This window comes from Amblyomma mixtum, chromosome 3, assembly GCF_055824585.1.
Source record: "Amblyomma mixtum isolate Tamu chromosome 3, ASM5582458v1, whole genome shotgun sequence".
NCBI lineage: Eukaryota > Metazoa > Arthropoda > Arachnida > Ixodida > Ixodidae > Amblyomma > Amblyomma mixtum.
In genome coordinates this window covers 308718874-308743047 of record NC_143014.1, presented here as the reverse complement: position 1 = coordinate 308743047, position 24174 = coordinate 308718874, and the positions used below count along the sequence as shown (strand labels likewise).

The 24174-nt window shown below is 49.3% G+C and overlaps 1 protein-coding gene across 7 annotated transcripts in view; it reads right to left on the bottom strand.

The window, feature by feature from the left end:
- Positions 1–16330: 16330 nt before the first annotated feature.
- Positions 16331–24174, bottom strand: part of LOC149355549 (whirlin-like) — a 266799-nt gene continuing 258955 nt past the window's right edge. For all 7 annotated transcript variants that reach the window (XM_089583873.1, XM_089583868.1, XM_089583875.1 and 4 more), the window contains one exon: positions 16331–23962. In XM_089583873.1, coding sequence (XP_089439999.1) covers positions 23753–23962 — 210 coding nt within the window. In that variant the 3' untranslated portion in view covers positions 16331–23752. The remainder of the gene's footprint in view (positions 23963–24174) is intronic.

The window sequence follows — 24174 nt, the reverse complement described above, 5'->3', positions numbered from 1 at the left end:
ATCCAAATTGTCGTCAAGATAGACAAGTGTTCAAGGGGCTCTGAAAGCGGCTCTCAATGAAGTTGCGTTATGCCTAGGATGTTAAAGGACGCCGCTTCACAAATATACTCCACAAAGGATGTTTTTGATGCGTTTTGTGGAAGCTGACTTATCTGGAGTCAGAATTTAAATTTCCGCGTCTTCGCGCCTTCCCTCTTTTCTCGTCGCCAATCTTTGCACTCTGAAATCTCGGCGCTCCTCTGCCGGCCGCACCCGCTCGGCCGTTCACTCGGCCCCTGCGCTACCTACGCCGGCTGCTGACGCGCGCTTCCTGACCCGCCGGAGTGGCCGCGACTAGGGTAACTGCGTGACGTCTGAAAGAACTGGCGCGGCGAACCAATGATAACCTCCGGCTGCTGACGTCACTTGCACGACATGACGTCGTGTGCCAGGTTTCGCGCGAAAGCCCAATTCCACTGGTCGTCGCGAGGTGCGAAAGTGAGAATTTTTAAAATTGTAAATTATCTGCCCACTTTAGAGGTGTCGTACGGGGCATGAACGCTCGATGGCCTGTACTCTACACAACGCAAGAATTCTATAGCCAACCTTTAATATCCTTTTCAGGAATCCTTTCAGTTACTGATTCCTCCGATTATAATTCTCACTGGCGGCAGACTACGTTTTGAGCGCGTCAAGTCTGGGCGAATAAGCATGCCAGCCACATTAGTCCGCCGCATTTCACTCCTCGAGGCCTCAGGGAGGGGCAGGACGAAAAGAAAACACTAAGTAAAATGAAGTTCAGCAGATCGCCAGTTGTGGCATTTGAGCTTTGTCACAATGAAACATGCTTGACTACTTCGGACGTACCACTACCCAATTTTTAGCCACGAACGTAGCCAGCACGAATAGGAGTGTTAGCCTTGACAGAGTTGCACACTACTACGTATCAAACGGAGTACACCGATCATGCACTCTGCCCATCCACACAAAGGAAAGGCACATTTTTCTGAAGTGTTCAGGTGCTGACATTGACTGTTGGGAGTTCGACATAGCTCGTCTCGACTGTGCGTGAACTGCACCACCTTATTTCGCGCCCGAGTGCTCACCTTCACCTGTGCGCTATCGCTGACAGGTGCTGATTTCAATGGTGGGCAAAGGATGCACGGCGCGGCTTCACTTACGTACATACCATAAGATACCGAGCATCTGTCCATGCTCGAATAAATACGCCCCCCCCCCCCCCCTACACACCTTTTTTGAGATTTTGAATTTTCTTGAAAAACCGATCAAGCGCCCATGCGATTATGTCCCATGTACAGAAGTTCAGCCACAGCTGATGCTAATGCGAACCGTACTAGAGAAACGGGGAGGCAGTTTCCGATGTTTTAGCGCCTTTTCGAAAGCGCTCGCGACGATTCCGGAGGCCGCAAAAACCGAGTGCCAGTAACAGTCTTGTTGGCTTTCCCGCACAGCTTTGCAAGCTTGCAATGGTGACAAGTCAAGCCTCAGCTACGGGGGCTTCCTCGCATCACAGTAATGTCGCGTGGAAAGTTATACGTCAGAATGAAAGCTTTCCCCTTTTTCCCCACTTCCGCGGCAGCCGACTTAAGCGCAGTTTACTACTAGGCTGCAACCGTCCACGCTGCCGCTTTTGGGGCGCTGTCGACGAAAGAAATATTTATGAAGAGTTCGATATAGACGATGCTTCGTAATATCTGTGTTTGCTCTATTGAATGCAACGCACACAGTCGTTACGAATTAATGGCTTTATCGAACTCTATTTTTAACAAATACGTGCAATTTCTACATTACATGTTGAATGCAGTTGGCCATGGAACGGATATATCGAACTCCCGTCGTTAAGCGTTGCCCGCTCGGATGGCAGGAGTCAGGTTTTACCTCAGTATGCAAGTGACTTGCGGTGGTGCGACTAGCGTTCTCGTTAAGGTTCGAGCTTTTATTTCACATTAATATTCGTATCTCGCACTGAACAACGTGCCACGAAAACCACAGGGGCGTGGAGGATTCGCAGCCAAGCGGCTATCATGCGTTCACGCCTCTCGCACCCGTTAACAGTGCACCAGAAGCAGCGGCATAATGGACGGTTGTAGCCTTGCAGTAACTGCACTGCACTCACGTCGGCTGTTGCGGCGAGGGTTAAAGCGGCGGTACCTTTAGTTGAGGCATAATTTTCCACGCGACATGTTTGGGGCAGTCACCCTAGCTGGCGCTTGACTTGCCCCCATTGCGAGCTGGCAGCACCACCAGCTCGCAATGGTGGGGAAGCCAACCTCCGGAATCGTCGCGAGAACCTTCGACTTGGAAAAGGCGCTAAAGTTTCAAAAAATGTCCCCCTGTTTCTCTAGAAGGTATTGCCTGAGTTACCATCCCTTCCGTGTTTAAACTGACGAATTTTTACACAGTAGTGTGGTGGTGTAGATGGGCCCAGGACCGTTGCGTGCTCGGAGGCTAGGTGAGGGGTAATGACACTCGCCTGTGTGGTTGCGTGTCGCCAGAGCCAGTAGCGCTGCTAAGGTGGCAGCTGCAGGGTCGCGGCAGTCCGAAAAGAATGTCCGCTGTGGTGTGGGTCCTGGCAACTAGTTCCAGGGGCTAACTCAATTCGGTCGAGCCCCGAGAAAAAGACATGACCCGGCTCCGTGGACACACTTCTTTTTCTTTTCCTACTTCTTACACTATACTACTCCCATTCTTAATTTTTTTTCACTCTTAGTCTGTGCGGAATTGAAACGTATCATGCGTTGTATTCGAATTTGCACATAAAGTCACTGTCACATCATCGATCTCTCAGCAAACAGGTCCTCTGCCGTTGCGTCGTCCAATCTGTCAGCCCTATTATTGCTCCTTTTCCCCACTCTATAAACGCTCCTGTTTCCAGCAATTCCCCGCCTGTGTCTTGGACAGTCCCCCGTAGTGGGCATGCGCGCCATCTTTATTTGAGGCCGACCAACCAAACAACTTGCATACGCCCGCAGCAGCCTACTGTTGACATCATCGCAAGCAGACTCCTTTTAAGACGAACTTAAAGGAAAAAGAAAATTGTTTGAACTGACCTGAAAAATAGATATGTGAGCATGATATAAGTGCCCAAATATGTGTTACTTGAAAACAATGAATAAAATGACCTTGCTCTGAGAGGAGAATTCCAAATGAAACATATATGACACTTTTTCAACACCTCTTTTTCGCTCCCTCTCTTCCGCAGCAACTGCTCTTTGTTTCTTTCTCCTGACCTGATTTTTGAGGCTTCAGCTAGGTGCTCAGAAAGGGCTCAGCTGGGTGCATCTCTCTCTTATCTCGCTCCTTCCGCAGTGTAGCTTTTATCAACTCTACGAGAGGTGCCGCCTGCCGCAGGCGATGCCTATGCGGCACCGTTATCTGGCCATCTCTACGCCGGAATAGCGCGTATTGCGACGCCGTATCTGTTGAAAATGCGGATCCCCAATTGTTTCAGCACAAATTCAATGAGCGTGTCTACTCCGCATATGTGGGCTTTTTAGTCCGCCAGTGGCAAAGCATGGCACGTGACTCGTGCACAGGGCCGAGATCTGGTGTCTGCGTTGCACACCGGCAGGGGCGAAGGTACGCTGCCTTTCAAGAAAGCTTCCCCGCAAGACAGTTTCTTCGCACAACGGCGCGAAGTTGTGCGGAAGCCATCTTGCCGGGGTGCACTTTCTTGCGTGGAAGCGTTTTATATATTTTCCGTTTGCCTGACAGCGCCGCCGCGCAGGCACCCATGAGTTCTGTTGCTCGGGGTCGGAGGGGTTCGCAATCACTGTGAAAGTTTGCCTTAACCGAATCACGCATGAAACAGTTCGTTTAAAGCGTTTTTTTTTACATTGAATTCTATGGATAACTAACCAAATGGTCTCCCATTCTTAACTTTATCCGATAATTCGTATTAACGGTAGTCTACTGTATTACGAAATTCAGCTATGTCGAGCAATTTTACTGTTTCGACCTGTTCACTATAACGAGGTTTGAATCGCTCACGTCATGTTGGTGTGAAAAATACAGGCTTATCCAGTAGTGCATGGTGTTGCACAGGACAGCACGCCTAAGTTGAGCCAAGGAGGTAGCTCTTGCTACAAATGCCATCTCAGACTCACTCGCCAAGTTTTTGGCATCACATATGACGTCGTCAGTCACAATGAGAGAACAAGAAATGCTAATGGCCTAATCAGATAGGCTTTCTTGAGAAAGTTCATCCAGATGCTCATTAAGTGCAGTGGGTGGCATATTGTCACGTAGTGGTGACTGCAGTCCGGAGAGCAGGAATACAGCGAGAATGGCTTCTGAGCAAAGCTCTTTATTCGGGCTGACTTGCGCCCCCAAAGAACTGAATCACTTGGCGGCGGCGTAGCAACAAGCGTGCTCGGCGGTCGTCGAACAGAATCCCTGCCGCTCTCGGCCGTGCTCTTTTTATAGCTGATAGCGAACTTTCGAGATACGGCGTGGAAATTTACTAGAACATTCTGGAGCAACGTAGAATCGGATCTGCCTGGATGCAATAAATCGAGATAAATCTGGTCGCGTCTTGCATCGCAAACATAGCGATAAAGCGGAATGCCGGCAGGTTTGAAGAATGGACAGACGAACACTACAAAAATTCGCGGCAATAGGAGGCCGTGAACTCCTCCAATTTTTGGTTTGGTTTATGGGATTTAACGTCCCAAAGCGACTCAGCCTATAGGGACGCCGTAGTGGAGGGCTCCGGAAATTTCGACCACCTGGGGTTAATTAGCGTGCACTGACATCGCACAGCACACGGGCCTCTAGAATTTCGCCTCCATAGAAATTCGACCACCGCGGCCGGGATCGAACCCGCGTCTTTTGGGCCAGCAGCCGAGCGCCGTAACCACTGATCCAGCGCGATGGGCTGTACTCAGTCATCGTCAGCATCATCATCGGTCTGACCAACCCCTTCAGGGTGATGGGCCCCGATTATGGGGGCCTTGTGCCAGCCTTGGTGGCTGTGAATGACAGCGCAGAGATAAGGGACAGAGGAAGCATACAGGACCGGCGCTGTCTGCTTCCTCTGCCCCTTGTCTCTGCGCTGTTATTTACAGCCAGTGTGTAGTAACTAGCTCAGCTTGCCATCTTACTGAAGTCCTCGTAACACGAGGCCGGCCGGTTTTCTGGGCATGTCGCTGCAGCTAGTTCTTCAGTCTCTCAAACTAGCTTACATTTTTCTTAACTTGTAACGAAATAGGTCTTTGCTGAGCGAGTTGAAGGTATGGTGCTATGGATGTATAAATTTTAGTACAGTTCATAAAAGCACTGGGTGACTGGGCTAGAGCTCACCGCCCCACATTGTCTGTCGCATGTTGCATTTGAAAGAACACATGTACATGCAAGACATATGTTTTATGATGCACATCAAGTAAGGTTGAATGTGATTTATGCTACTACTTGCGAATCACATTACACATATTTCAGCAGAAAACATTTTCTGTCAGAGGTATCTGCTGAAACAAAGGCTTGAGCCCTAGGAGTGTCCAACGTCGTTGTAATGATGCACCTGCATCTGCGTTTTTCATTTCCGGCTACGAAGGTGCTTGCAGGTATAACTAACCATCCGACGATGCCAAAGTGTGTTTGGTAAACGACTGTCCTCAGAGCCATAGAGCTTCTTAATATGACTAGTGGGAAAGCTGGCAACGTTATACTTCACATACCATCGAGAGGCGCAGAATAGCGGAAGGCGAGGTTTTTTACTTGGCTTGGATATTGTTGGGCATAAAACGTGGATTCAGCCGTAAAAATACGACTGTTCTTGAGGCAAACCTCGAAGAAATGGTGTGAAAGCTTCCATACCGGTCTAAGGCCCAAATTTTCCCTTGCGTTAAAACTGTTGAAGAAGTGAAGAATGGAGCATTGAAATAACTTAATTTGCGCTTAGAAGAGTGGTTCGCGGCGCAACTACCAATTTCGATGTATAATCCACACTTTCGGCCGAACACTAGCCCAGCCAAACGCGAAATCTCGTCTTTCGGCATTCCCGCGGTGGATGAAGGGCCCTTTAAGAAACTCGCACAGACGGTGGCGCCAGCTTTCCCTCCAGGTAATAGTTGCAACCTCTATGCTTACAGCCATGGGAAAATTTATGCCTCTAGTTGGGAAGCGTGGTAACCAATACTCTCTCTGCTGAGCTATTGGATTAGGCGCTGAAGTTCCTCCTTCGTGATGTCTAGAGAGTGCTTGCATGTTCTGTCCTGGGCAAACTGAGCACTCTCATTCCGTGCCTAGTTTATTGGTGCGCTTTCAACTGTCATCAGTTTAAGGGGAAGTTTTTTGCATGCTGATGGCGGTGTAAAATGGCATTCGATGGTTTATTCTCTCATTTAAAAATTCGTTACTGACTTGGCGGGTTTTTTTTTTTGAAAAATGACTAGTGCAAGAGAAAATTTTCTGCCATTTTTTTTTGTTGTGAAAACGACTAGTGAATGCTGGGGATAAGTAATGTAGGGCATGTGAACAGGTTAGGTGTACGAACGAAAATCACCGCTGCATCGCGCTGCAGCTCACGTACGCGCCCTGCGGCAAGCAGTGCGGCCTTGGATGTAGAACGGAGCGCCTGGAAACGTGGGAGCGCTCGAGCAGGGTGAATGCGCGCACTGGTGGATGCTTGCCTTCGCCCCCTTCCGTCACCCTATGAACGGAAAGTCTTGCGGCCACGAAGAAGCTGTCGTGCCGAGTAACGGAAAACTTGGCACTTCTGTTATGCCACTTTAAATCTAGGCACCAAGAGCGGATACAAGTACATGTGTTCTTTCAAATGCACCATGCGACCGACAACGTGGCGGTGACCTCTAGCCCAGTGCTTTTATGAACTGAATACTGTCGCACAATTTTAAAGTGACCAAAAAGCGCACCAAAATCGTTCATGTAAAACTTCATGGAGAACACGATGCTCTGACAAACGAAAAACAAAACGAGGTGCAAGTATCTGTGCAAAAAGCTGAAATCCCCTTCCGATATTTTTTTTATTAGCATACAGTCAGTTGTCAAGGCTACGCCTCCTGCCAGTTTTGACATATGTGAAAGTTGCCTTTATGCGCTCTTGTTTTCTAGCGCATTTCAGGTGAATAAAGTTAGCAGCAAAAAAAAAACATGGCGCGTTTTTGGGACAAAGAATTGTTGTAGCACTGCCTCCCGACCAAGTCGCCTTGTGGAGCATGGAAGTCTTCTCACGCCTTCGTAAATTTAAGAGGGTCAACTTACGTGACTGCGCCGATTTTTTTTTTTTTTTTACGCTCATCTGCATCGCGTAAACTTGTCCTGCCAATAGTAGAGACGCGGACAAAAGAGTGTGGCCCACGCTTCGGCGGTCAAAGTCTTCTGACTCGTTACCTAGCGAAAAGTAATGGATGTTTGATGCATATGCAAGTGACATTTGCTTTTGTCTTTGCGCATAAAGGGAGCAGATGTTTTTGTTTCAGTTCCTCAACGCGGCAGAAAGAGTTTGAACGCGGAACTGTGGTCAGCATTATTTTACCGCGACTGCAGCCTCCGCACACAGTCCCGATTAAGAATAGGTATTAGGTTTCTGACCGCTGCTGAGATTCAGGAGATCCCGGTCGCCGGCTGAGGTCCGGGAGGACATGGCTGGTACCGAGCTGCGCCTCGGATCCCCGTCAATCTTTTGACAGGGGCTAGTAAACGTTATTTCTCTTTCTCTCTGTCAGGAGGGCACTTCCGGCGATAACCTTGAAGTCTAATCATAAAAAGTAGAAAGGAGAGAGTCGGTCCCCAGCGTGTTCACACCACGCGATGGCGTGCGGTGTGCGCGCGCATGCGTGGACCTGCGCGTGGAACTTGATTAATCTCGTTGTTCTGTGGGCCGCGCAGACACGCGCACTAAAACATATACCAACACCAAAACATTAGGGACCGACTCGGAGAGCGAAAAACCGGGGGCAGGAAAGACTTCATGGCCATTTGGCTTGCGAAGGCTGTCCGCTTGACGTCACGCTCTTGGCTACTTTCAGGTGTATCTTCTTTATTGCACGGATATCCAAGTGCGTAAGTTTGCCATAGTTGTTTTTAATCGCGCCTATGCAGTCTACCTACGTTGCACGGGCCCAATTGTACTAGCAAATTGCTTACGTCCCGAGTGAATTTGGTGCGCATTTATTTTTGTACATATGCTGCAAAAAAAAAAAAGAAAAATAAGCGAAGAAAAGAGAACTGTCAATCGCTTTCAGCCCCCTGGCTGCGGGCGCTCTTCGGCGATCGGTGCTTCGGGTGCGTGGACACTGCAGCATCCCACGATGGAAGCTTATGTTGGCTGGCGCTTCATTGTAGAAGTCCGGGTCGACGAACTGAATTACGCATCAGTGATTAAAAGCTGGAAACACAAACTTGCGGGACACTTCATCAATGATTACGTGGGGTAATGTGAGAACACAGAGCCCCGTTGTACCTTCATCTTCGTCGACGCACTCAGAAGCATGCAACGGGCCTGCCTGCGTTGAACAGCTCCACGTGCAGAGACACGTTCAGCAACTTCTGGACACAGCCAAGCGCAAGCACCGACTGACGCCGTGTCGGCGCAGATATTCAGCACCGCAAGCTGCAACCTCCTCGCCACTTCATGTGAGGTGTGACGTCACACCAGAGCCCGCCAGTGCTCTTTCTGCGCTCTTCTTGCGATTAGTATTCCCGCACAATGCTCTTCCCGTACAAAGCCCGGCCACGGTTGGCAGGAGGTTTCACGCAGAAGAACCTCCATGGTCTGGTGACGTCTGCTTTACTTGTGAGACCTTGGTTGCTCCTCCCGAGCAGTGCTCTTCCCGTGTACCACCTGCCGCGGTTCAAAAAGGTTTGTTCTTGGGCCAGTTGGTGCATGTTGAACTTGAAAAGAGAGGCACCAGCGGAAACACAACGACGCGTACGCAAGACAGAGGTGTCCCACCGTCCGTCCGTGTCTAACACCTTTGGCTTGCGTACGCGTCTCTGTGTATATATCCGCTTGTACCTCCTTTTTCACTGCCGCGGTTGGCACGTGGAGGTTTCACACAGACGAACCTGGACTGGTGACCTCACATCTTTTCAGCCATTGGGATTTATTCGCGCCGGTGACGTCACTGATGACATCACTGCCCTGGGCCAATCCGGCTACTCGCCAGTGTGACGACGCCGGTCACGGGCTTTTCGCTCCAATGAGGATCCTATGCTATCGCATAAAACTGAAAGAGTAAGCAAGCTTCACTGTTGCACTGTTTCTTCTTGGGTCATTACTCCACGGCGATGCGATATAGTGCTACCAAGAAGCGAACGCCGTTTGCGGTTCGCCAGCTGGGAGCGCGGCAAGAACCATACCGTTCATCCTGTAGCGTATATCCCTTCAGCAGGACAAGAGGAGCGACTACCTTTCCCTAAGCGGACTAGCGCTGAACTGCTGCAAATTTCACAAACGAGACATAGGCTAGGTTACGCGCATTTTTTTTTTTTCGACGAAGTTCGCGCGGCGGAAAGCACCACGGCGGGGCGACGCTTGGCGGAGATACACGGAGCGAAGAAGCGGCAAGCGCCGTCGCGTATCTCTCGACGCGAAAGCAAATGTGATCAACAAGTGGCGAATACCACTGAACGAGGAGGTCCGTGAGAGCAGCGACGCTGACCCTTCTGTTAAAATGGCGAAAGTGCTCATTTTGACATCGTTATACTAATTTTAGCACGCACGCATAGGTATCTAAAAGGATGTGCATGCTCGAATGCGCTGTGTTTGTTGGGTTTAATGGCACATAGGCAACTCTCGAATGCATCAAGTCGCTACACTGGGATGTCCGCTCAGCCGCAGATACCAGCGGCGCAGTTTTCTTTGACACCTTTCGCTTCAGGGAGGAGGCACAGGCATTTCAACCCAAGATTAGGTCGTGTTCCCTAAAAAAAAAGCGACATTTCATAGATAATGAAGCGTTTATTTTGAGGATAATTACTTCCATGTCCAATTCACTATGAGCTATACACGAGCCCACAAGCGATACACTAGCATTTAGTGTATATGTTACCTATACTAGCGCTTGCGCTCCACTGCCCGCCACATGGTCAGCCGTCTCTTCGTTACTGCGATTCGCCCATTGGTTGCGTTGTCTGCGGGTTCGGTCGATTCAGGCAGGCAGAAATCAAGCGCCTGATTAAGCATGGTGCCCTCTGACAGTGTCGGCGAGAGGCCCGTTCAGTGAAGGACCAGGTGGTTCGTCGTTTCGTCATCGCTTCCACACGCCCGACACAGTGCACTCACGATGGTTAGGTCGAAACGCTGGCAGTGTGGCAGGGTTCGTAGAGCACGAACTCGTGCCTCGATGAGTAGGCTGTTATTGCCCACACAGTTATCGTACAGGGTTTCCAAGCTCATCTCCTGCTTTGATGCCCTGTGCATCTCCAGTGCGGACCTTATCTCTATCGCTCGCTGCCACGCCTCTCTCTCCATCAAGCATACCTGGACCCCGTTGTCCGAGTACACTTTTTTCCTTTTGTGAGAGGTGGGCCGAGAAACCGTGCTTTTATTGCAAAAGCATTACAGTTGCCGTCACGCCGAAACCCTGACTATGTCCGGTGTCACAAAATTCGCTGATTGGTGATCACAACCAGCCTTCCGGTTTGTGACCAAGATAGTTTTTATTTTCTAGACAACAATCCAGATCTGCGAACACTAGTCCCGTTAATGTCCACAGCTCTTTTAACCCCTGAGTGGTGTGGCTCAACTTAAATCCCAGCATGGAATCAAGGTGCTTACCTCGGCAGCGGTGATAATAGGCAACATTGCTTCAGCCCCGTGTGCACGGATACACCGTCTAAGTTGGCTACAGCAATATATTCCTGTGCTACCGGCACACATTCATCATCATCATCAGCCTGACTACACCCACTGCAGGGCAAAGGCCTCTCCCATGTCTCTCCAATTAACCCTGTCCTTTGCCATTTGCCGCCACTGTATCCCTGCAAACTTCTTAATCTCATCCGCCCACCTAACTTTCTGCCGTCCCCTGCTACGTTTGCTTTCTTTTGGAATCCACTCCGTTACCCTTAAAGACCAGCGGTTATCTTGCCTTCGCATTACATGCCCTGCCCAAGCCCATTTCTTCCTCTTGATTTCAACTAGGATATCACTAACCCGCGTTTGTTTCCTCACCCACTCCGCCCTCTTCCGATCTCTTAACGTTACACCTATCATTTTCCTTTCCATAGCTCGCTGCGTTGTCCTTAACTTAAGCTGAACCCTCTTTGTTAGCCTCCACGTTTATGCCCTATAGGTGAGTACCGGTAGGATACAGCTGTTGTATACTTTTCTCTTCAGGAGAAAAGTATACAGGCACACATTCACCGAAGTATATTTGCCATTGCCGCAGACATCCTTAGCTCATCGAGGCGTTGCAGGAGGGCTCCACGGGGGACGTTCTCAAATGACTTGGCCATATTCAGGAAACAGCACACCATACCCCGCGCTTCCTTCCGAGCGGCCTCAGAACATTGGCTCAGTATGAAGAGGTCGTCTTCTAAGAGGCGGCTGGGTCGAAAGCCGTTCTGCAGGTCTGTCAGGTGGCTGCGCGCACTGATCGAAGCCTTGATGACCTGGGCGAAAAATCAGTGCACCGCGCTGGTTATTGTCAGTGGGCGGCAATCCCGCAATAGCCCAACATCTTTACCTCGGAGCCGGTCTTTGACACTATAGGCACCGGGTCACCGGCCAGAATTTGCGTAGGATGCTGGCGAGCTGTTCTTTGGACTGAATACCGAGTTGTTTCATCATTCCTGCTGGTATGTCGGCCAGGCCTTTGGCTGTGCGGACGCTGAGTCGACTATTTCAAGCTGCAGTGGCTGCCAACAGAAATGGAAGATTTTCGCGCTCATCGTCAGGAGCTAACAGGACATTTGTTGTTTACTTTGCAAGCTTGACAAAGGCCACGCACTCTTCCACACGCGGGTCAATGGGGTCATCAGCGCCGGCACCGTCAAATGCATCAGCTCACGCAATCCTTTCATTCGGAGGAGCAACGCTACAACAAGCCGTACTTTCCAAGTTGCTGGTTGGTTGGTTTATTGGGGTTTAACGTCCCAAAGCGACTCAGGCTATGAGGGACGCCGCAGTGAAGGGCTCCGGAAATATCGACCACCTGAGGATCTCTAACGTGCACTGACATCGCTTCTCGGCCTTTCGGCTAAGACCAAAGTGTAGTTGCCAAGCTGCATTAGTGACAGTTGAGTCTCTTTAACTTTACCTCGATGATACTCGAGTCGACGTAGATATGCTTCACTTTTACCCGTTGATAAAAATTCGGGGAACAATTAAACTCCGCCAAAAGGGTATGACGTGATAGCGTCAGTGGGTCCCTTCAGCGGCCCACGTTGCGTAAGTTTATGATTTTAAAATTTTTATCTCTTTAACCATGCCGAACGAAATCCATGATGTGATGGATAGAGCGATGATGAAATTGCATTGCTGTTTCGAAATCTAACACAATTTAAAAAGTTGGAAAGTTCACTGCCAGCTAAGAGTGCTGTAGTTTTGTAAATAACCACGTCACCTGTATTGCATTGTATTTCAACGGCTTTGAAGGTAATAAAGACGAAGTTCTTCAGTGATCGAGGGGTACAGCGCGGCTCACGACTCAAGGGGCAGAGGTTCGAGACTCCGCTCGACCGTTTTTCTTTTCAGCGAAGTTGCTTTTCTTTCTTCAGAGGCACTCCGTAACGGTGGTGGAATGACGTCACGAGCCTGAAGACCAATCAGAAAGTACTGTAGTGACGTCATCATCGTTCTACCGTGTGATCGTTGTGGGATGTTTTAATTACCCGCGCGAGGTCATGTGGTTGCGACGTCACGACTCTCACGAGCAGTCCCAATTTTCTCGACGCGCCTACGCCAAAATCTCCGCTGAACACTGTCGCGTTAAAAGCCACCTTCATAAAATACAACACCGCAACGTGCTGGTGTGCTTTCGTATACAGAGGATTTTTCATTTGCTTCGCTTAAAGCACGGAGGCATCGCGAAACTGTTTCGTTGAGGAAATGCTTTCACTTATTACCGTTAAGTAAAAAAAAATGCTTAAAAAGAAATTACCAATATCATCATCATCATCATCATCATCACAGCCTGTATACGTCTACTGCACGACAAAGGCCTCTCCCATACATCTCCATTTAACCGTGTGCACTGATACACTAATACTATTTGCGTAATAAAAACATTTAGGCTTTTTTTCTTTGTTGCTTTATTTCTAGCCTTTAAAGAAGAATGTTCTACTGCAAACGTCTGTTAAACATAGCCATGGGAAAGAGCTGTTCGGCTTTGCCAAGCACACGGAACTTGCACCTTTTAGCACAGGGGAAAGGCAGAGGTAACCAGCTAATACTGCAGCAACAAACGAAGAGCATAAGGAGCAGTTTAAAGTTTATTCGAATGCAGAGCACAGATACAGTTCACATGAAGTACATGAGCTTTAAAAAAAGATTTCGCTAGGCTGCTTCTGGAAGCGATCACTTCAACGACACCATAAGGCTTCATTCTAACGCTAAAGTTTTAAAGAAACCAGGTGCGCCGACAGACGAGCTTAAAGAAATCCGTGCATGCGCTCGGAATGTTTAAATAATTTAAAATACAGTGCGCCCTATCAAATACACTAAAAATTTCAGAAACCGCAGAGGAATCCCTTTACTTTGCAAGTCATTTATTAATATTGGCGATTTGAGGTGTTTATCGAAGTATCGACGATACATCATCGTCGTCATCAGCCTGACTACGCCGTCTGCAGGACAAATGTCTCTCCCTATCTCCCCAGTTAACCCTTCCCTGTGCCAGCTGCGGCGACTCTGTCCCCGCAAACTTCTTGATCCCATCCGCCCACCCAACTTTCTGCCGCCCCGTGCTACGCTTCTCTTGATGATGATGACAGGGAAAAAAATTTGGTTCGGTATCTTGTTTCGGTATGGGAAATAAAAATTTTGAGGGTATCGGGTATCGGCGTCGAAGATGCATTTTTCGCGTATCGTATCCAGCCCTGACCTATATAGGCAAGGAAAGCCATTAGCCAGGTGCGCCTCTAATAATTTAGAATGGTTACCCTTCTGTCGCGACCCAAGCGGCTGACGGCAGCAGTTTTGGGGAGCGCACTGAAATAACTGCAGCGCCGCCTGAGTGGTTCAGGTTGCCCACACATGAATTAAATCAATAGAAACTGGTGACCTCCATGCGTGATACATAGCAAGTTCAGTAGCGGCATCTGTGAGAACCGCTATGAAAACTTGCACTTTGAGTTGAGTTCGTCGCACATTATGGAGCGGCTCAGGGATGCTGTCAGTCGTGCTCTGTGATCGGTCTCGGCTAGGTGCTCAGGGCGGCATTCTCCCGGCTTCCTTCTTCAAGACGCGTTCGGCTCCCTCCTCTTGACCGTGTGCGGCCATGAAACGCTACGCTTACCTGCGCGTCGCATTCCATATTTCGAAGAAGCTTACTGGCTCTCGGAAATGTCTAACCCCACCAACCGGTAGCGGCGCTACTGCCAGTGAGGAAATCGCGGTTCCTGTATACAAATGCCGGTTAGACGCGCTGTTCCTGAACTCGCGGCGACAGCCGAGTCAGGCTCTCGTCCAATGGCTTACACGCAGTGCAATCTGAGACCGGCCTCCTGCGCTTGATTTTAAGACTGAAGTCTTTAACGGCTCATTCTCCCGTCCGTCCGTCCGGCGTGACATCCAGCGCCTGGGGTGACTCATCGACGAGCGCAGCTGCCAAAAGGTGACGTCATCTTCGTCGACAGGTGGAGCTGTCGGCGCGGCGGCGTCTAGGATTCAGTTTTAGCGCAACTAAATCAGGTGTGATGATTTATAACGATACAACTAATCAGGTGCTTGCAATACAAGGCCACGAAATACCGAAAGCGGCCGAATACAAATGCCTCGGGATATGGCTAAACGAAGGGCAGATATACACGGAAAAGCATGAACAGGCTCTTAGGGCAAAGTGGACGAAGAGACGCCGGGATAATGAAACATAAGGCATTATGGGGGTACAACAAATACGAAGTACTGAGAGGTGTTTGGAAAGGAATAATGGTGCCGGGACTTACTTTCGGCAATGCGGTTCTGTGCTTGAGGGCAGAGGTTCAGTCGAGATTAGACGTAAATCAGAGAGCTGTTGGAAGATTAGCACTAGGTGCCCACGGCAAAACCGCAAACGAGGCAGTACAGGGGGATATGGGATGGGCATCGTTCGAAGCACAGGAAGCTAGGAGTAAAATACTATATGAAGAACGCCTGAGGAAATTGGACGATAACAGGTGGGCAGCTAAGGTATTTAAATATTTATACAGAAAGAGCGTTGACTCACAGTGGCGGAAAAGAACTAGAAAAGTAACCAGTAAGTATGCCGGTCATGAGGACCGAGAAAGAAAGAGCATTAAACGACAGGTTAAAAACGCGGAAGTTAAAAATTGGATGAATTTAATGGAAAAGAAACATAGTGTAGGACTATATCGATACTGGAAAAGGCAGATCAGGAAAGAATTTTTCTATGATAACTCAAGAGGCAGTGCCCTACTTTTTGAAGCTAGGTCAGGGTGTCTTAGAACGCGCAGCTACAAAACGAAATTTAACGAAGAAGATGACACATGTACAGTGTGTGGTAGATCTGTGGAAACAATTGAACACCTCATACTCAAATGTGATGGTATCCATCCGGATGTCGATGCAGGCACCCTAGGGTTTAAAGATAACAATGGTCATGTAAATAAATCTGCAGTGGAAGTTAGCAAAAAGCAATTGGAGGATTGGTGGCCGAAAAGCAGAGATGTGGCATAAGGTTAGAATTGTAGGAAACCGTAGGTAAAGATGATGGCGAATCTTAATGAGAATTGACAACACAGTAAAAAATAAATAAATAAAGAAAGAAAAGCTGAGCATGGTGGCAATTGCCACCACCCCGTTTCAAAGAGGGCGCTCCTATCCATCCATCCATCGTCGAGCGCTGCCGCTGCTCCGTCGTCAGTCGGTGTGCGGCAGCTAGTGGAGGAGGATGGCTCCCAAGCGGTGAAGCCGTAACAAACATAGGAAGTCACTGGCAGACGAAGTAGCGCGACAAAGGATTTCGCCTAGCGCACTTTAGGCTGCCAAAGTGACCCCATAGTTTTTAAATTTGTGTGTCGGTAGAACAGAACAGCCCGTACTCGTACTCACGTCAGTGTACTCGCTGTGCACGGCGTTGCAGACTGGGAAGACGAAAGCAAGCCACTGTGGTTCAGTGCAAATGTCATGCTTTTTTTTCTTTTAAAGTTTGTTTATTTAGCATAGAGCACGAAATACAAACACGCAGCTTCAGGGACCCAACAAAATTTGTCTGAGTATCCCAATCAATGTAAACTAACACGTTTAATGATGACGACAGCAAAAAATAACGTAACTATTCAGCAGTAAACATACTAGTGCAGCAGGCACCGAACACAACATCGAGTGAACACGTGTTATTCCTAGAATAAAAACACAAACCAAAACACTAAAAAATATAGGCTAGGGTGGATTGTGTAGAAGAGGTTTTGTTTTTGAAAGGCGTGAAGAGTAGGTGAAATTTGAATGTTATATTTAAAACTATTCACAACTCAGTACCCATAAATTCTAGCGTTTGTCGACCATAATTGGTGTGTATTGTAGGAAGCAAGAGCCGATGTCGTGTAATAGACCTGCTGGTGCGTAGCGAGTGATGAAGACATGCCGTTGTTAAATTTAATGTGTCGTGAATGATCTTAAAAATTAAGGAAGCTGTATTATGAATTACTAGGTCGTAATACAGTTAGGATACCCAGGACTTCAAATAACCCATCCGACTGTTCACTCTGAATATTCTGCGCGACAATTCGTAGAGCTATTCCTTGAAAATCATATATGGGGCCAGATGCGACGAATATGTGCATCCCCAAACAAATATACAGTAATTAATACGTGAGTGAACAACTGCCTGATAAAAGGTTAACAAGGGAAACAACGGGAAAGAAATTTCGGCATTCAGAAAGTGGATACAGGCCTTATGAGGCTCTTTCATCACTGATCGGACGTATAAGTCAAACGTGAGATGATTATCAGCCACAATAGTCCACAATTTTGTGCTAGTAGCATGCTGAATATGCCGGTTATTCTAAATTACACCTGAATGCCGAGAAACAATTCTTTTTTCAGAGTTGGACAACTTAAAAATGGTTTTGCTAGGACTGAGATTAACTACATATGCCCTGCACCATTTGTGTATATATTTTGTTATTCCTTCGTAATTGTCTTTTAGCGTGTGGGAACCGCTTCCACCAAACGATCGACAATTAGTCCGAGTTCGAATCAACATGCTTTATTTCTGAGAGTTGCACGAGACACCGCGTGCGCACTTACGTACATAACAGAGTGAAGACCAACGGCGAGAACAAATGGGGCAACAACAAAGAAGCAAGGGCAGGGAACACACACCACAGCCGCCGGCCAACACTCGTGCTTTGTTTAAACGCTTTCCATAATAGACTGACTCCCATACTGATCTACAGTCGTTGCCATAGTGGACTTAGGGTGCATCACAACAACAGGCTATTTCTCCTGCACGCAAGCTACTACCGCTCTCGATATGCGCAGTGCACAAGCGCGGCACCCTCACCTGGTACCGAGGACAAAAGAAAAAAAAACGCGCACTGACCGCTCCAGACAGTGATAGATCCAGGGGGCGGAGCCGTATAGAACGCTCGCCCTGCACCTTTGTGAAGGGGCGTGTTCGGTAAGTGGGCGTGTCTGCACGGACACCGAGCCGAAAGGCGCCTAAAGCGCGGCAGTGAACGGAGTATGCGTTTACTTGCACATCCCCAAAAAACAAACATAGCAAAGGTTCGCTGTGCCCCTCTGCACCATGCGCAAAAAAAAAATGAGGGTCTAGACTGGATTCTTTGCCAGACTGCACCTCCTGGCCGACAGGAAGGCCCGGTTAATTCAGACAGAAATGGGAGATAGCTCGGGAAAAGGGACAGAAAAAAAATGCTGGTGTGACCACGCAGACGAACCATTTTGGGCTCACAACGTTTGTGTATAATTCATACGAATCCCTATAAATTCTACGCTTCACGCGTTTGATAATGTCTACGTCTAGGCTCCCTCGCAATGAGCCATGTTTAGGAACAGTTGAGACACAGCGCTGTCACCGTGGACGCCGCCGCGCAAGCAGCGGGGCGCAAGGAAATGCGCTGCGCGCGCCGCTCTGGTGAGAAAAACAACAACCACAGTGAGCCACGATCAGTGCACAACTTGTGTGGAGTCCACCGGCGTGATTGTTACCCCTATCGCTACTCACACGACAAAAGCGGTATAAAAAGACCTCCGTATCTGTGTATGCAGAGTGCAAATACGGTGTCGTTGAAACGTCACGAGTGTATATAGAGATACGCTAACACGTGTGGAAGCCTGTGGACGCTGGCGCGCGCTTGTCGGCGCACGTTCAGACTTTCGCGTACGTACAAAATCATCTCCGAGACCCGGCCTAAACTCTCGACGACGAAGCAACAGTAATATATTAGTGCAACAACTCCGGTCAACCGAGCAGTTTTTTGTACGATATTCCTTGTTTTCTTTTAGTTTTGTAGACAACCTATGCAGATCTATCCTACACTTTATGTAAAACCTCCCGTGTATAGAGTAATCAGACATCTACAAAGCTCACTCGCCCTGCGCATACTTTTTTTGCGGGTGCGTCTAGGCGAGTGAGCTACAAAAGGGCTTCATGCCTATACCGAGGTAAAAAAAAATCTACCCTAGTAACAAGTGCACGTCGTTCAGGTTACGCTTATCCACATATCACGCCACGCACAAAACGACAGCACACAACAGTCTCAGAGGGACGTCACGGCTGCGCGGAGGGGCACAACGTCCAAGGAACGACGGCGCAGGCGGTCCAGCAGGCTGGCCTCCCATTCGGCCGTGCTTCCGAACTGGGCCGCAGGCCAGTTGGTGGGCGCTAGGACTTGAGTAGCCCTATTGCAGCTCTGCTGGAAAAGGCCAGCAGAGCCTCTGTGCTTCCTGGTGGTGCGTATGAGTTCGCCGGGCAGTATTCAGAGGTGCGGCGCTGAGGCAGTGACGCGGTCACGTGGGGCAGCGCGGACGTTCAACAGAGTGCATTCGGGTGGTACGTCGTCACCTAGGCAGTGACGCGTCACTGTAGAATACCGCAAGGACACGGGAGGCAGTTGAAGCAAGGCCTCCTGTTGTCTTTTCACAAGAGTCTGTCCATGCAAGCCTGTCGTCATCGGTGGTGCCTTGTTTGTCCTTATATTTCGTCTTCTTGCTACGCACCGAGCGAGCAAGCTTTGCTGTCACCTTAAATTATACATCGCTTTCGACATCAGTGCACGTACGAATATGATCGCGCACGTGCCATTAATTGGGTAATGTACTCCATGTTATTGACTCAAAGGTTTGTGCGCGAGCGGGGCAGGACAATGATTCCATTCTCAAAGCGCTTCTCTTCACCGCTGACGACGCATGAAGGGTGGGAAATCATCTCTGCGTAGTGGCTCTGTCTTTCCGTGTGTGGCAAGCTGAAACTCCTGCACGTCGGCCGCGATCATGTGGGCGGTGCAAGAACCATGTGGCTTAGACGGTCCGCCGGAGACAGCTATAATTAACGCTGCGGACACTACGCTGTTTGTGTGGCGCCGATGTCCTTCTTGCAAGAGCGTAGGTCACTGCGGTAGTCCGCTCAGAGGAGGGTTTGAGAACTGCTGACTTTCAAAGTTCGGTATCTTCCTTCCGAGGTATCTCTGTCCGCGAGAGAAATAAAAATGGAGCTGTGGCTGACAATATTCGTTCACTTAGAACTCTGTCTAGCACACACTGCTTTCGATGAAATGGGAGACAAAAAAAAAAAGGACGGAAAGTTTCGAGATGGTATAGCCCACCTTCGTGGCACACTGTCTTTGCTTCCAGCTTTTTTTTTTTACGCAGGCGTCCTTTCCGCGGCTTACCAGCTCCGCAAATAACAGTCTCGGCTGCCGCCTTTATGAACAACATCCACGCGGACCGTCGGTCGTAGATGGTCCACTATTGTGTCATGGATAAGGGCGCAGAAGACGTCGTTCCACAAGGGTGCCCCGCAGATTTACTGCACATGTCGCCGAAGTATTGCGCTGTGTCAACCCTCAACCTTTGAAGTGCACTGCGGGTGCACACTGGTGCAGGTTGGTAAAAGCATCCATTCATACCCTATGGGAGTAGTGCGCTAGCCTTTCCTCGCACTGCTGAAATTGTCGGACTGAGAAGCGCAGGCAACGCTGTCTTCGCACCCTTAGTTTCTGTCCGTTTCACGATGCAAGGAATGGCGGCCGCCGACAGACACTCAGAAATCCCCGATAAATGAGGCGTATTGTAAGTAAAAATGCACATGAGAAGTTTGGAGCCAAGAGGGTTTGCTTCTGGTCTATGCCGCGCGGCTCGTTATGCAGCCCTCCACATCTCTTGAAGGTAAGAGGAACCCTGGTCTTTCTTCCACCACCGGTGGTCGGGACATACGTGGATGAGACAAGAGCCCACTGCAGACCTCAGGAGCAGACCGCCCCGGGCAGTAAATCTTTGAAAAAGGCTTTTCGCGGCCAGGACAAGCCCGGAGGACCAAGCAACCGGTGGCCTTCCAAATCGACAAGGACACTTCCTAGAGAGCGATCAGATCACATCTGACGCATGGTGCACGCTCTGTTGTGAAGTGGTATCAGTGCAGTTTTCTACGAGCAACCTTGGCGTCTACCTTTTCCCACGGCTGTTTTCGCACACACACCATCGGCGATATCGTTGATCACGAACGGTGAAAAGGACCTTCAATGATTACGCGAGCAGTGCACAGAAGTGCCGACGCATGGGAGGCGCAGAGTCAAAGCTGAACAAAGGCTTCGCACTGACGGCGACGGTCACCCGCGCACTATATGCGGCCGATGGGCAGCTCGAGGCGTCCTCATTTGTCTGCCCGCGCATACTCAGGCGCCGTTGAGCAGGGCCCAGTGTAACTCCGCTCCGCGAACCGCCCGCGGCAGACGGCGTGGCCGAGTCCGCCGGCCCAGCCCTGCCTACGCCTCTGGTCGCGCTCAGCTTTCGACGAAGCGCGGAATATGCACTGCATCTGGAGTGTCCTGCTAGCTGATTTGTGGCTCATTGCGTACGCGTCCAGCGGACCGGTCAAACAAATGAGACGCATACTACACAGCATGCACTGGCTGCGATCCCTTTCGCTTCGGCAGTTTTTTTTTCGATGGCGGACGCGCCGGTCTTCTAGTGCCGCCACCTTCGCCGAGGAAGGCGGAAGTCATAAAAGGAGGAAAAGCTGGTGCTCAGGAAAATCACTGGGACCAAGGTCTAAAAGTATTCCCCGAAAAAGTCACCTATGTGTAGATAATCACAGTGGGGATGTCTGCAAGTGTGGGTGGAGATCGCCTACGCGAAGAGACAGGCACACACATGAGCGTGAAAAGCGAATCTAGTCCGTTAGCGTTCAGACGCATAGCCCATATTTGGTGTTTCACTGTTCCACAGCTGTTGCATGCCTTTGTCCGTTCCGCGAGTTCTTTGGGTGTCCTTTCTTAACCTTTCTTTTGATTCCATCATCGTTTGTATTCAAGTTTACGGCCGATAGAAAATTCACTTTGCCTTACAATTTGTTGGTACTGAAGCTTCAGCTGCCGCCTGGAAGTCACAAAGCGAATTCGCAGGGTTGCACCCGAACAGCCAGGGACCCCGGGAGATTTTTTTTGTGTATGTGTCTAGGGGGGGGGGGGGGGGGATGCAAGTCTTCGAGTTTATTTTGTTATTTATCTATTTATTTAAATTCTATTTGCACAAAAAAATTATATTTTGTTGATATGTTTCTTATATTGCTCTGCTGTAAGGTGTATCTGCATGGTAATGCGTATCAAGCCTAAATTGAAACGGGCAGCTCTATAAGTTGTACACGCAAGCAGTGATCAAATGCATTAAAAAGTTTGTGCAGAGCCTCTCTCAATTCTGCTAATCAAGCTCACGGACAGGGGTCGGACAATCAACGACTTCTGTTGGGACATGATTGGTTTATGTTATTGAAACGAAATGCTTCGCGACTTCATGGCTGCGAAGCCAACTAGCTCAGCCCCACTGTGCATTATATAATAACATCCTGTAATTGAAGTGTTTGTTAGAAATCTGATCTGAGTGCAAGCAGCTGGAGACTAGGGTGAAGGGGGTGAGGGCGCATCCCCCCCCCTCCCCGGAGAAATGTTGGGGGGCGACTCCCCCACGCCCTGGTTCCGGGGTCCCTGCGAAGAGCGCGTTACAGCAACGTGCGATTGGCCGAAAGTTTTACCCATCATGACTGCCGCCGTGACGGATGCAAGCCAGTGACCAAACCTTCTTACGAGCGAGTTGCTTTAGGTATTCGGCCGACGATTTGCCGATGCCAGCTTCCACTTCGGAACCAAGCTGAGAGGCAGTGTAGCTGAGTCAGCGCTGTGCGGCCCATACATCCAGGTCTCTCGCTCTGCCTCCTCGGACATGGGAATCGCCGTAAGAGCACAAAGAAAAAGTTGGCGCGATGTTGACACGTAAGCTGAACAGGAATATGATGCAGCTCAATGGAATCCGTTATATCCCGTCGCGCTCCTTCTAGTTGCTGCATAAAAAAACTAGAGATTCTTCCCAATTTGAACCTCAAGTGCTCAAGAAGCACTAAATGCGAACCCCGCGTTCGAAATGGAAGCTTTTCTGGGCTGGCCAACGAAGCTGATATGAACAGGAATTACATCCGCCCCATGGCTCCACCTCGCTTTTTTTCTTCGTTCAGCACTTAATAAGTCCTACAAGTCAAGCAGAAAAATTTGAATTCTTAGGTGCATCCCGGCCACTGCAATACAATCGCAGCTTACTGAGCAGAATTCCTCTGAACAAAACTAATCTAATCTTTTTCGTTCAAGCACAATCGATCTTGCGATAAAAACTAAGCGGCGAAGAGAGAAGCCGGGCAGGGCAATCGCTCGCTTCAATTTCATTCCAAGGAAGAAAATCGACGTGGTGAGGATGCGACCGCTTTTTGAGAGGCGGTGAATCGAAGAGTTATCTTTCCAGTTAACCTTTGCCTCTGCCGATTCTTTTTCTTAATCTGAAAAAAGAAAGAAAAAGAAACAGAAGCAGATATAAATCCTGTAATTTGCGGAAAGATGCGCACCCCTAACGGCACTTAGAGTCGTCGAGCGTTAATGTAAGCAGCTGTTGAGACATCTCGTTGGCGCATTGCAACACTTGGTGCTGTTTCTTGCTTTTTCCAGAAAAAAAAAAGACATCAGCAGGGGCGCCGGTCGACTGCAAACAGGTTCCTAAGAGTATCTTCGATGCATCACATCGAAAAGAGTGGCTGGATCAGCAAGGTGTGGTTTTCTTTCTTGAATAAGGAATTCGATCAGTGCTTGTCTCCTCTCTTCGTTATTTGCCTAGGTTTGGCCGCATGTCATGCAGTGCCATTTAACCTAGCAGTCAGCGTTCCTCAGGTACAAATCGTCCTTGTCAGTAGCTGAACCGTTTCCCTAGTCCCATAACCCTACGCTTTTGGAAGCAAAAGTCCATTGTTTGTACTGACCCCACGACGTATCCGACATTTGGAGAGCAAGGTATAGAGGATGGTCGTCCAGCGTACAACACGCGTACATGCACCCGCGGAAATGTTCGGGCACGTGGCCTCGCTTCGAGAGCGCGCACAACACTGGTGGCAGCGGAGCGACGACGTCCCTAGTCGTCGACGATCATGACGGACTGTCTGCGAGGCCTGGCCGGTCCCTGGCCCACCAGGAGAGACACACCGCCGGGGCTTCCGTAGTAGGCGTCGGCGATCATCTTGGCCACGTGGCCGTGGCTCATTCTGCGCGTGGACACACCCTGGACCTCCAGGATGACATGGCCCGTCTGCAGGCCGCCGGCCTCGCTCGCCGCCCCAGAGTCCTGCGGGAATATGCGTGCGCGAGAGGCTCACTCGGTAGCCCACTGAACGTAACGAAAATATCTACAGAAGAAAGGGTGCGCTGCTGAATGTTTGTTAACTGCGCTTTGTTTAGCACGAACAACACGCAGAAGGGACCGTGGACGTTATACCACAAGAAACAGCACGTGCGACCTCCTTTGTTCCAGCGGTGTTAGCGAACAAAAAAGCAAGA